Source organism: Protomyctophum bolini, assembly GCF_963924005.1.
Source record: "Protomyctophum bolini genome assembly, chromosome: 21".
In the NCBI taxonomy this organism is placed as follows: Eukaryota; Metazoa; Chordata; class Actinopteri; order Myctophiformes; family Myctophidae; genus Protomyctophum; species Protomyctophum bolini.
In genome coordinates, this window is record NC_137882.1 from 15,819,732 (window position 1) to 15,834,336 (window position 14,605).

The following is a 14,605-nucleotide window of genomic DNA, read 5'->3' on the forward strand; positions in this document are numbered from 1 at the left end:
GCACTTTATACCTACACTGTACACTGTTCTTGGCTGTTTTGTTGTTAGGTTTTGTGTGTGGACTGTGGATGGAACTAGCCTCTTTGCTAGATGTGGTGGATTTGTGTTGCATTCATATGAAATGTCCCATCCAAATAAACTAATAAAGTAGAAAGAGATAAATCAAGAGACAGACAGTCACGGAAGCAAAAAGAGACACTGACTTCATTCACGATTAAGACTGTGGGCCAATTTTACAAATGCCTTCTAAAGCAGTAGTTCTCAAACATTTTTGTGCCAAGGACCAGCAAATTGCTGTGTATTTGGCCTGGAGAAAGCAGGAGACAGCAGAGGTAACAGTGCACACACACTGCATACAAATGCAGTGTGACATCGCCTCAAAGGCAATTCACAAATCTGCAGTCTTCGTTTATAATTTATATAAAAACATAAAAAAACTGAATTTGCCGTGTAGAGCTTTTGGAAAAGTAACAACACACAAAACCCTCTATAGCTGTGATACACGCGATCCTGGTTTCCCACGCGATCCCGGTTTCCCAAACAGTGGGTCGGTACCCATTTGTGGGTCATATAGGCACATTTGCATGGGTCTCGAGTAAATACATACATTTTGGTTTCCTATACATTATTGAGCCAAATTCAACGTTTCATTCGTTTCACACATAAATAAACAAATAAATAAATCCATAAATTAGAAAACGAATGTAAAAGTAGTAAAAGGTTTGGGAACCACTGATCCAGGACATGTCCCTAAAAAGCCATAAAGTGGATAATGGTGCATATAACGGATGGATGAACGTACTTGCACTGTGCGTGGTAATACTTGATGAGGTTCTGGAGGAGGTCCACCCCTTTCTTGGTCTTGATCTCGTTCACTTTGATCAGGTACTGCAAAAAAACAAAGAGAAGACAACGATGGAGAGGATTTAGTCTGCATTTTACCAGCCAAAGTCTGTTTATTTTATTTATTTACCCCTTCACCCCTTTTTCTCCCCAATTTAGTAGTTAGGCCAATTGATTCCTCCCCACACACATTTCTGTGTTGTCACGGCTGTTGTATCCTACTAACCCCTGGCTGCCAGTGAGGAGCCCCCACCGTGAGGACGTAGAGCCTTCGTCCTACTCCTCCCGCCCAACACTCCCTCCGCCCGTATGAGTACATACAGTGACAGATATCACCCTCCCTGCCCGGCTTCCCTTCCCGAACACGGGCCAATTGTGTTCGCATAGACGCCCGACGAACGCCGGATGCATCACGGTGGATTCAAAACCCAATCCGTGGTGGTGGGCGGGGACTTTACCACTGCGTCACCCGAGCTCCAATCGGTGGCGTGCGATAAGCTCACGTCACACAAAACATTATTAGCTCTATGAATGGAAAATGGTCTCCATTTAGGCACAGTTTATGGCCAAAGCTGTGAACAACAGAATCTAATGACAGCGGAAATGTCAATGTCGTTAAGTCCTTTAAGCTGTGGTGATTTGTGAGGGTTTTGCTGATGACGGGGGGTAAGAGGTTTCTGCCCCGACAGTGATATTCCATCTATAGGTAGACTGAGTCAGGGTTGTCTCGACACCGTGGGAGTGGAGATCAGTGAGCCAGATGTAGTGATAGTCAGACTATAAAACCACTCCACTCGTTCCCAACACACTTTCAAATGACTGATAGTGCTGGCTTTGTTTTCATTTTGTTTGCACAAAAAAAAAACGCACAATAAGGAAAATGGCTGTGCATGTGTCCCAACGGGACAAACGCATGCTCACCAAAACCAATGAATACATTAAAGGAGATAAATGTATAATCCGAGATGGTCCCTTAACAGGCCACTTTCTAATCTAGACCATCTTCAGGCTCTGGATTTGTATTTATTTAGTTTTAACAATGCCCTCCTGAGGTTTCAAACACCCCCGTACAGTTCTGCTTATCTCTTTTACTGCTCTTTTACTGCTTATCATGCACTATATTAAGTGTGTGTGTGTGTGTGTGTGTGTGTGTGTGTGTGTGTGTGTGTGTGTGTGTGTGTGTGTGTGTGTGTGTGTGTGTGTGTGGGTGTGTGTGTGTGTGTGTGTGTGTGTGCTTGCGTGCGTGCGTGCGTAAGTGAAAGAGAGCGTAGTGTCCACAAGCGAGTGAGAATGTGCATGGCTGTGCATACGATATCGTTGCTGTCGGGGGCAGAAACCTCTTATCTCCATATTCAAACTTTTTGTGTTTTTTTTATTTTTTATTAAAGCCCTAGTCGATCATACTACAGCTTCACACAAAAGCATCAAAAGTAGCAGATCTGCAAGTTCTGTTTTGAGCGTGTAGATCTCCTATTTTTTTATTTGAATCCTGTTTTTGGACATAATGAGGTTTCCATCCGACAGAGACGATTATGCGTGTGCGCATGTGTGTGCATGAATTTTTCCTATTGTCCGTTAGCACACAGTATAGTGGGACAGGAGATTATCCACATTTTGTCTGTTGCCCTGTGTGGGTTTTAGAGTGTTGAGAGGCATGTTTCAGCTCTTTGTGCTGAACGAGCAGCAAGGCTCACAGCACTGGCTGGGCCTAGTGGGCACTGAGAGAGAGAGAGAGAGAGAGAGAGAGAGAGAGAGAGAGAGAGAGAGAGAGAGAGAGAGAGAGAGAGAGAGAGAGAGAGAGAGAGAGAGAGAGGGTGCAGAGAGAGAGAGAAATAATAGAATAACACAGCCTGCTGAGCATTGCCTTTGCCTCACAGCGTAGGATGAAGGAGTGAGATAAAAGAGGAGAGAGGGCATCCTCTAATATGGTGGTTGAGAATGAGAGAGAGCTTTGCTTCAAACGAAGAGCAACCCAACATTTCTCCAGTGTCTCCAGATTAACTAAACAAGGATGTTGTTTATAAACCTCAAATTTCATATCATCACTGCACCATATGCACTCCTCTCCCGTTACTTTGACTAGCAAAGAATATACAGTATGTTTTATAAAATAGTAGTAGGCCTACTAGTAATTAACTGTAGCGGCAGCCCTGGTAAAACCACACAGGTTCACAGTTGAAAGAGCACTGCAGTGTGTGTGTGTGTGTGTGTGTGTGTGTGTGTGAGAAATTAGGTTAAGGGAAGTGAACAGAGGGCTCTATACAAATAACAGCAGCTCCACCAAAGCACGCTCGCCTCGGGCCAAATCCGCCAACCTCGGAACGCCATGTATTCCTAAACGTAACCTCAGTCAAATTATTCCTAAAAACCTAACCTTATTCCTAACATTAACCTCAGTAAAACTATGTCTAAACCTAACCTTATTCCTAAACGTAACCTCAGTAAAACTACTCCTAAGCCTAACCTTATGCCTAACATTAACCTCAGTAAAATTATGTCTAAACCTAACCTTATTGCTAAAGGTAAAACAAAGAATGGAAGGGGTGAGCCGTCTGCGGATAAAATGAGGGTGAGTGTGTTTTGGGGCGAGTGTTCCTGTTGCCTATCCGACTGCCTTGTTGTTGGATGTCAGTCTGAGAAAGGACCGTGAACACACAGAAACAATGGGCCATCCACATCAAGCATGACACTGTAACTTTAAGTTACTATAAATGGGGCTGTCACGATAACGACATTTTACTTGATGATTTATTCAAAAACTAATAGAATACGCACATCAATTAGTAGAGGTGCTGGGTTGGAAAGAAAAAAACTGAAAATGAAAATCATAAAAAGACGAATATATGAAGAATAATAAGGTTTCAAAGAGTGGACAAGCTCAGGACAAAAAGAATCCCAGAAGAAACAACAGTAGCCTGAAACATTTCCTCAAATCATAAATAAACTAGTAGGCTACTGTACAGGACATGATTGAAGCGCAGCGTGAGGCATTTAAGTGCATCAAATAAACCTCAGTCTATTTGATTTCGACAGGGAATGGAGAATGCTGCATCAAACAAACATTCACCATTCAGAGGCTATTTCTGCTTTCAATGCAATGCGAATAGCGTTTGCCGCTGCTCTGGCACATACGTTTCTACATCCAACTCTGACTCACCCACACCAAAACATTTTCACGTGACTGGAGTGTCTAACATTCGCGGATATAGCAATTTTGCTTTTGAACCCATTGAATCAAGTAGTTACGAATAGTATTACTGTCTGCGTATGACTAATTGGCTGTATAATATGAGTCCCATCTGTCGCATGAACTGGATGCTCATTGACAATATTTATAATTATGTATATAAGTTATGACTCACTGACACATTATCGGTTTCAAGCGCTGGTTCTGATCTGTTTTTGAACCGTCCTCAGGACTACCTGGAGGACTATGTGATGAAATGATCCACCATCGATAGCATACTATCCTTGCCATTACATAGAAGAGGACAGCTCTATCGTTTGGCCCCCTCTTTAGCAAACAACAACAACGCACGTCTGTTCAAAAGCAATTGCATCTAAAGTAATGCCATCCGTCTTAGTAAGAGAAAACGGAAAAAGTAAATAGTGAAAGAGCCTCTCAGATGGATAACAAGCACGAACACAGAACAGGACACCGCTCGGAGAGATCAGTCACAATTACATTTTAGTAGGGGTGTAACGATAGTTGAATCGATGTATCCATTTTGAATTCCAGCAATACAACAATTACAATGTCTGTGTATTTGCCAGAGAATCACTGTGTTCAGTTATTTATCTATATATTTTTTAGCTTTAAAAACCTACCTACGTTTTATCTCCATGAATGAACCAATATCGTCCATGTATGGTATCGTCAACCATGTAATGTGATGTGTATCGTACCGCTGTTTGGCTAACTCCTTCACCCAGGGACTTTGCCAAGCCTCACAGTCCAGGACACACAAAGTGGGCATCGAACAGGTGACCTTCATATCCGTCTCTTAAAACACTTATGATGCCAAGTAAAGACGTCTGTACACGTCTTAGCGAATTCTAATCGATTCTAATCTAAATTAGTGTTGTTTACGGCCTAGTCGCGGTTGCAAGGTTTATGTTTTGGATGATTTAGATATGTGTTCCACGGACCTGGGGTAATTTTTGCCTCAAGCAAATCCGCTCAGAATGGAAGGCACGACAGAGGCTACATCAATTCATTAATAGCTGTCAACAGAAGTGTTAAACACCTATTTAAAAAATTATCTTTTTTGATATTAAAAAAAAGGCAAAAACATGTGAACATTTTGCAAAACGTTTTCACAAATTAAATGCGAAAAATAGGGACAACATGGTAAATGTGGTTAATCACAAGCACATTCGAACGATCTTTGACCAGTGATCTGCGTTGCGTTTCACTTTTAAAAGCTGTTGTCGTGTCGCCGTGCATCCAACGTATACATGTGTCTTTTCCACAGCAGCCCTCTGTGCTCTGCCGCTCTGCTCCAGGAGCAAACAGTCAAAGTGTCTAAACGTGCCAACCGGCCCTGAGCTCACCTCACACATCTGCAGCTGGAAGAGGCGGCGCTCCTTCTCCATCTCCTCGGCGATCTCGGCCCCCGTGATCTCCGTGCGGATCATCCCATGCTGCTTGGCGTGCTCTCTCTTCTCCTTCTCGATCTTTGTACTGACACAGAAAGAGGAGCAGAGGTCAGAGACTGCAGAGGTCAGAGACTGCAGACTGCTATGGGTAAGGATCCCTACATTATGCCAGACTGCTATGGGTAAGGATCCCAAAGTGGGGTCCGGGGACCCCCAGGGGTCCCTGAGGGAGTTCCAGGGGGGACCCCAACTAAATGATAGTTTGGAACCAAATGGACCCTTATGGGTCTGTAACTCTGAGAGTGTACAAATTGAACCAAATGGACCCGTTAAATTAACATTGATTTTACAATATAAATTGTGGTCCCAGAGATAGAAATGCCATTAAATGGGGGTAGGTAAACTAATATGCATGTCAAACTGGGGGTCCTTGAAATTAAAATAGTTAAGAGTCACTGCTAGAGACGTAAAAATCTTCTCTTATGGGGGTCCCTGGCGTATATTTTCTAATGGAGGTCCACGGGGCTAAAGAGTGTCAATTTGGGGGTCCTTGACATGAACCACTGATCTATAGAGCCTGATCAGAGGATACATTGAATCTTGACCATCAGGTCAACATTTTAGTTAACTCCTGTGTTTAGGTGAGATATGACCTTTGACACGATCTAAATGGCTCAATAAAAAAAATTAGGGAGACAATATTGTATGAGTTAGGCTATATTGTATTAACATACTATACATAATTTAAATTGTTAACGCTTTAACTCAAAATGTGTGGAATTGTGCATTGCAGGAGAGGACTGCATGATGAACGGTTACTAAGGAAACAATCCCAAACATGTACGCTACAGTACGGATGATGTAATAATACAACTAGGACAACAACACAGACTGAAATACTTACAACTTGGCCTCGTAGTCTTTCCACGCTTTGTCAAAGGGCTTCTTTATGTCCTGCAGAGAAATGGGAGCACACACAAACGTCAACAAACTGCACGCACACGCACACTCACACACACAGGGGTCGCCGGGGGGCCAGAGTCATCATGGTCAGTCAAAGTCTACGCTCTGCCTCTAATTTATGTCCGGGGAAGAGACCAGTTAAGTGGCCACGCCCCTCCGTGGGTTCATGACCCGTTAATGTGCAGTGCTTCATACACTAATACACTTTACACAGCACTGGTTCCCAAACACTGGGTCGGGACCCCTCTGTGGGTCGCGGACACATTTTTGTGGATCCCTTTATTTTACAGTTTCCAATAATTTGTTTGTTTTTAGTTATTATTATCATTTCAAAACATTTAAAAAATAAATTAAAAAAATAAACATTCCCCCAAAAAGTTTTCATGAATTAAAAACCAAAATTCAATGGTTTTTTTTCCCAGTAAGACCTAAAAGAAAAATCTTAACAAATCCAATAAATTACAAAACAGATGTTTAGTGAAAACAGATTTTCACTAGTTTGGGTCCCACGCCAAACATATAATTTCTCTTCTGGGCCCTGAGCTAAAAAGGTTTGGGGACCACTGAGTGAGAACAGAGGCAGACCGCCCAGATCCCCATCCTGTTTTTCTCTCTCTATTACAGACGCTCAAGCTACAAAACACAGACACTCACACACAAGTTGGAGGTAGATTAGAGATTTGCTGACATGCGTGCACGCACACACACACACACACACACACACACACACACACACACACACACACACACACACACACACACACACAATGCATACAGAAGTCAAGGGATGAATAAAGAGATGTGCTGACACATACACACTCCCTTTCGCGCACACACACACACACACACACACACACACACGTCAAGAGATGAATGGAGAGATGTGCTGAGTGGGCTTCTATTTCCCCTCCTCCTGTCTCCTCCCATGGGGGGCCAGGATATGAGAGTATGAGAGAAGCGAGGGAGAGAGAGAGAGAGAGAGAGAGAGAGAGAGTGAGAGAGAGAGAGGTGGGGGGGAGAGAGAGAGAGAGAGAGAGAGACAAAGACAGAGACAGAGACAGAGACAGAGACAGAGTGTGAGAACCTAGGAAGAGGAATGTCCTCTCCAGTCCATCTTACCCCCTTCACTCCTTTCAGGTCTCCCTTCAGCAGTGAGTCCAGGGTGAAGATCACATTATGACTGAGGCTCTGGAGCTGATGGGGGGAAACAACACATTGCAGTCAAAACACCACACACTCCTACACTATAAAGGTAGCACGGAGGCCTATAGTAGTAACAGTAAAATGATTAAATTGAATAGCATTGCTGTCGGGCAGAAACGTCTTATCTCAGCATTTTAACCTTCTATGTTTGTATTTTATTTTTGTTAACTTGACGCCCTTCTTGATCATACAGCGTCACGCCTCAAAACCAGATCCCGCAAGCTCGAAACGCTGCGCCAAGCAAGCACGTTTTGAGCTTGTAGATCTGCTATACTTTCGCTATATTTTTGCATTTGAATCCTGAAACATACGAGGTCTCTCCACGCGCCCGACTAGGAGATTATTATAGGGAATAATGGACACACAAGACAGTTTCTTTCATTCTAATACCAGTTATGATGAAAACAGGAATTTACGCCAAATCCAAAAATCCAGTAGGATTATAGATTAGCCCCGTCGACTAGCATACAAAACAAGAGCTCGACGCAGCATCCATCCAGCCCTCATCACAACTACAGTGGGGGAGAAGGAATGCTCAGTTCACTAGCGACGGAGCACTGATGCATTAAGAGTTGCCTGTAGCCAGAGAGAAGCAAACATAGGATACAGGGGATGCATCCAACTGCACAAATGCAGTTCAGCAGCCCTATAGTGCAGACTATCGCTAAGCCCTGATGTAGCTAGCCAGTAGCTCGGGTTGCCACCAGGCCCTCAGCAGCTCTAGTGGTCCGGATCAGCGAGGTCATAATACAACTGCGCTAAGCATTTAAATCCCTGTTCTCCACGGGCCAAGTGTGCACACGAGCGCACACGCACGAGTGCACACGCACGAGCACACACGCACGTAGAGCAGTGGCGAAGGAAATAAACAACACTTAATGGGCGCTAATGTGCTTCTTAAGTGCCTCTGCTGCATATGGCCAACGTCAGAATCAATCTCTCCCTCCATGGCTGGCTAGCTGCCTGCATGGCTGCTGGTGGTGGTGGTGGTGTTCTTTCATCAGAGCCTGACCCAAAAGACCATCTATGTCTATGTCTATGTCTCTCTCTCTCTCTCTCTCTCTCTAGATCTTCCTCATTTTCTCCTTCTCGAGATGACAACAGGAGTAGTAAATGGCCGATAAGTGGGCTGATAGCACTAGAGGTTCTGCTATTCTGGAACCGGTCCTGTGAAATTAAATTATGGCGCACTTTAAACACTTTTTCCCCCAGTGGAAAATAGGTCATTTTTTTGGTTGAGTTAAGTTGAGTTGAGTTGAGTCTTCGGGTGTACAGTATGTGCGATCTTTACTTTATTGACTTTTGCACTGACTTGTGCCGGGGAAACCCAGGGCGGCAGGCTTCATTCATCGATAACTCGTTCACAGTGAACACACAAGCCATCGGCCGTTATATATACCAAAGATAGAGAGATAGAGAGAAGAGATGAGGGGGAGGCTGAAATATCAATATGTTATTTTCACCACTGCAACAACAGTATACAGAAGGTTAAGGGTTCTCAAACCTTTCAATACCGCAATCACCCCAAAGTAGTCATATGTGAACTTGCCCAAACTTGAATTTGGGCATTACATTTATCTTTACTCGGTTCTACAGATAAATATCGTAAAAATAGCTGATCTACAAGCTCACAACGCCTCGTAACGCTAGTATAGACGGTGTGTGCATGAAATTTTATCCTCTTTCTTGGCTTGCGTTTTTATTTTAGAGCCATTAAAAAGGTCTTAGATGTCCTTAAATTGTCGCTTTAGAAAGGAGCAGATTGGGGTTCCCAACCTCCAGTTTGTTAACCACTGCAGTAGGCAGTGTCAACAGGTGGCCGATTTAAGGTTTAAAGGATATGCACGTATACGTGCACACAAGTGTGCGGCTGTGTGCGCGCGCGCGCACACACACACACACACACACACACACACACACACACACACACAGAGAGAGAGTTGTTCCTCGTGCCGTTGAGAGTATTTATGGAGTCTAATCTCGCTGCCAGCCACACAGGAAGGAAGAGAGGAAGAGAACGAGCGAGAGACCTAGAAAGAGAGAGAGACCTAGAAAGAGAGAGAGAGCTGGCTCTTCTTCCAACAACAATCACTCACAGTGGATTCAAACAGGACACACTACTCAACGGAACGGCCAGGGGAAATCCACAGGCAGCCAGATAAGACCGTCTGAAACAACAAGCCCAAGAAGAAGTCTAAAAGCTGCTGGACGCAGCAGGAGTATAGTCACTCTGTACAGCCTGCCTACCACAGCTCTGACACGGCAGGAGTATAGTCACTCTGTACAGCCTGCCTACCACAGCTCTGACACGGCAGGAGTATAGTCACTCTGTACAGCCTGCCTACCACAGCTCTGACACAGCAGGAGTATAGTCACTCTGTACAGCCTGCCTACCACAGCTCTGACACAGCAGGAGTATAGTCACTCTGTACAGCCTGCCTACCACAGCTCTGACACAGCAGGAGTATAGTCACTCTGTACAGCCTGCCTACCACAGCTCTGAAACAGCAGGAGTATAGTCACTCTGTACAGCCTGCCTACCACAGCTCTGACACAGCAGGAGTATAGTCACTCTGTACAGCCTGCCTACCACAGCTCTGAAACAGCAGGAGTATAGTCACTCTGTACAGCCTGCCTACCACAGCTCTGACACAGCAGGAGTATAGTCACTCTGTACAGCCTGCCTACCACAGCTCTGACACGGCAGGAGTATAGTCACTCTGTACAGCCTGCCTACCACAGCTCTGACACGGCAGCCTGCTACCACTGTTGATGTCTGTGCATTACAGGCGACGTTGGGCTTGTAATGTTGTGGGCTGTGTTTTTTTGCAGCGTGTTTCTATAAAGTGTAGATATTTGGGCTTGCTTTAAAAATATACATATATTATTTGTACATATACGTATGCATGTCAATTGACGCCAAAATTCAAGTATTTCTCTGCAGACACCCATCGGAAAGAATGTAGATGTTAGCAAATAGCAGATCTACAAGCTCACAACACGTTGCGAATGAGACACATTGTGAGGTTGCACATTCGCCATTTTCAAGTAGCCAATGTATATAAGTGGCCATAGTCTTCTTTTGGTCTCGTGTTCATAGACATGGCTTATTTCTCTCATAAAGTCTGGCTATACAGTGCCTGGCATTAAGGATGACAATGTCATCTATTAATGTCTATTGTGTCAGCCGTTCCCACCACCGTTGACCGAAAAGGTTTGTGCAAAGTTTTACAACAAACGCATGTCATTTTAGATCACTTGAAAACAAGGCAGGCATGTCGAAGGTGAGTGTCCATGCAGGTCGCCTCACCGCATGGCTGACTTTAATGTGCTTCACTGGTTAGCAGGCTACAAGCTAACTACTGGGTTCAACTCTCTGGAGGCAGCATCCAGCCCTCACAATACTGGCAGAGAAGCAATGGTGCACTAATGCATTAAGTGCTGCCAGTAGCACTTATGTCAAAGGAGTTCAGAGACATGGAATAACCATGGAAATAACAGAACGGAATGTCTTATTATCTTTCCAGGATAGGCGTCAGCGAAGCCAAGTGACGCTAGCTGCTAGTGTTGCTAACCACTGTAACCAGTAAACCAGACGAGTGACGAGAATGAAATGAATGAGTCGGTTTTTTAGAGAGACAATGTCAATATTTCAATCATCAAATAACATGCACTTCTGCATTAGTCCCCAACCCCATAAAGACACAGAAGTTTCTATTTTCGTACATGCTAAACCCCTTATCCCTAAACTACTTTGCCTTTTTTTACAATTTTGAAAAACATTTTTGAATAGTTAAAATAGCCAATCTATCTAAGCTCACAACGTGTCGATGTAGATCAACTATTCAAAAATTGATTTCATGAAAACACATTTTGGGTGGGAACCCCTTTTGGTGTTAGCATCTGCTATTGAAAAATAGCAGATCTACAAGCTCAAAAGCTTGTAGGTCTGCTATTTTTGAAAAATCGAAGAACTACTGACATAGAAACATAGCTTTTTCAGAAAACTGTCAGGATGTAGAAGACATTTTTAGAATCTGATCTCAGGTCAAAATGGGTTAATTGGGGGACAATTAATAGGGCATGAAAATTCCAGGACTAACACAACCCTAGCCAGCGGTACACCTTTAGCATAGAGAATGATGAACATGTGTCGTTCTGCTGAATGTCTGAGCCACACACACGCACACACACGCACACACACACACACGCTATTCTTTGTACAGTGAAGTATAAAGGGTTTAAGTTGTTAAGACCGGAAACCTAATGAAGTCTCCGTAGGTCTCTAACCTATGTTAAGCGCGGGATTTTTGATGAGCATAGCTTCCCATACTATGGAAGACCTTGGTTTGAATCCATGTGGGTGCATTGATTAGGGAATGGGGATTCTTCCACAGTCAGGTTTTCTGGTGGGGGTAGTTCTATCTGACGACCAGAAGCCTTTAATTATCTCCCTTGTCAATGAGGGATTCTCAGTTGGTTTCTCAACACCAGACACCAAAGAGAATATGTGACTCTAAGGATGACAAGATATTAACCACTTCAACCCCAGTATTCCTATTCTTTTTAAACTTTTTTAGTTTTTCCGTAAATTACACTTTTTTATTTACTTGAGGGTGCAAACTCATACACATAATTAATGCTTAATTAATGATGGATTCAGGATGAACTCATGTATGAATTAATCATGAACTCATTATTAATTCCTGGTGGAATAGCATCCTTAACTAATGATATATTAAACTTGGTTAAGTCATAGTGACTAAGTCACTGCGTGCGTGCGTGAGCTTGTGGGAACCCATTAGCTAAAAATCCATCTCTCTTAGTCTACTTCTGTGTTTACAACAACACCACATGTTTAAGGCAGTGGTGCTGCTCTTGAGAGATTAGCGACTAAATAATAACTACATTGGATCCTTGGAACACAGTTTTGAACATCAGTTTTGGAGCAATGATGTGCTTTACGGGCTGGTAACCACAATTACCCATCGGCAAATCACTACAACACAGCTGGAGACACCAATCCTCAAACTCATTAAAATCATGGCCATGGAGGTTATCCCCAAGTCTGTGATTTGTTGCGATAAGACTTAAAATGTCTGCTCCAAAGAGAAACATTCTGCTTAAGGCTACAACTTTTCCAGATCTATGCTCGATTATTGCCGTCTCCCATTAGTGCAGGCATTTTGAGAAATGACCCCGAACAAATTCGTTTTTTGGTTTCATAAATATGTTAGTAACAACATATCAAAAGTCCTACGAAATACCAGCGGTGCCATCGGGATCACGGTGTTTGATCATATTGATTCTCCGATCTATAAAGAAACTAGTAATAGCCAATATATAATATATGTTTTTGAGTCACTTTTTGAACACTGTCGACAAGCTCACAATGCGATCCGTTATCGATCTGCTATTTTCTGCGAAAGCTTTCCCCACAATACGGATGATGGGGTTTAAGTGGTTAACATTTTAACGACACACATCTTGTATGGGGGTCCCTGACACTAAAGATACTTTCAGATGGGTCCGCGGCCAAATGACTTTGGGGGTCGTTGACATGAAAAGGTGAAAGAGAGTTGTGACTCACCAGGTTCTTGAGCAGGGCCGACAGCTCCTTGGTGAGCGAGGAGAACTTGACGAAGGCCGTTCCCAGGTCAGGGTTCTCCCTGCTGATGAAGTTACTGCCGAACTTATCCAGAGCCTGAGCGTAGTTCTCTTCATTCTGGACGTGGTCTGTGGGACACAACACACAGTGAGTCAGTGACACTGTAGTTGGTCCTAAAATATTAATAATCACACAACAACATCCTGGGTGTCTGATGAGCTGGAAACCAGACGAATCTGCCACAGGGAAAAAAAGCCCTGGACAGATTGGGCCAGGCACCCCAAAGTTGTGTGACCAATCAGAGCCCACTATTCAAAGTGAGACTTTTTTTGCTGTGCCATTGGAATTTTTTTTTAACATACTTTATTTCGACAAGACACTACACAACAGTACAAGACATCAAATGACAGAAAAGTAAGCTTAACACTACATACTGTAGAAACAAAACCACAAAAGAAACAAGAGGACATGGGGATATTCCCGGTGAAAGTGATTAAATTAACAGAAGGATGTGGCTGTGTATCCAAAGGGGGACGTACATCCTCCTGGCGGATCAGCAGGTACATGCACTATAATGACACAGGATTCAAAACTGACCCATGATGAAGACCACAAGAGGCAGCAGTGCTGCAGCATGGAGCTGAGACATGGACCCTCAAGAATGCTACGAATGGCACTACACAGTAGGTGTCCCCTCTACGGGGACCTACCACGGGTCACAGACAAAGTCGGAGAGAGAAGGATGAGGCTGGCAGAGCACTGCGTCATGGGCACCAGGAACTAGTGGCAAGCAAACTGACACTGTGGGAGCCAACCCAGGGCACAGTCAGGAAGGAAGCGCACCACCATGTAGATGTAGACACACTATTGCGCTACAGTTTAGCTAACAACACTGTAGTAGTTGGTGTTGGCTCGCTAGACTGCACACTCACATCACACTGCATGTCAACCCGTAGCCCCACCCCCTCTTGCCTCTCTCAATCACTCTGGACTGTGAAAAACAGCAAATAAATGCCACACATAAATCTATGGGGCTGCTATTAAGTAACCAGAGACATCCATAGTGACCATCCCGTGACCTTACCGGGCACACACCACTGATCACTATTGAACCTTTTATGGCCAGGGGTAAATAACAGGGCATCAATGGTGGTGCCTTTTAAAATATAAGAGGTTATTTAGATCCTGACTAACTTGACATGGCAATAGCCTGGGTTCAGTGGGTTGTCTGTATTTTAACAGATAAACACTGGGGCCCCATGGGGTTCTTCCCCACACTGCATTTTAGAAATGTCAACGTTGAACTGTGGCGTGGTCATGTTCATAAACCACGGCGGCAGCGACCACCTGTCATCGTCAATAAGACAGAGATAGAGGGAAAGGGGCCCA

The 14,605-nt window shown here is 43.9% G+C and overlaps 1 protein-coding gene across 4 annotated transcripts in view; it reads right to left on the reverse strand.

Annotated features, from left to right (window-relative positions):
* The window catches only part of asap1b (ArfGAP with SH3 domain, ankyrin repeat and PH domain 1b), an 82,038-nt gene that overhangs the window by 38,000 nt on the left and 29,433 nt on the right, over positions 1-14,605 (reverse strand). For all 4 annotated transcript variants that reach the window (XM_080794053.1, XM_080794051.1, XM_080794052.1 and 1 more), the window contains exons 3-7: positions 13,199-13,344; positions 7,525-7,599; positions 6,347-6,396; positions 5,398-5,527; positions 803-888 (exon numbers count right to left, since the gene is read on the reverse strand). In XM_080794053.1, coding sequence (XP_080650179.1) covers positions 803-888; positions 5,398-5,527; positions 6,347-6,396; positions 7,525-7,599; positions 13,199-13,344 — 487 coding nt within the window. The remainder of the gene's footprint in view (positions 1-802; positions 889-5,397; positions 5,528-6,346; positions 6,397-7,524; positions 7,600-13,198; positions 13,345-14,605) is intronic.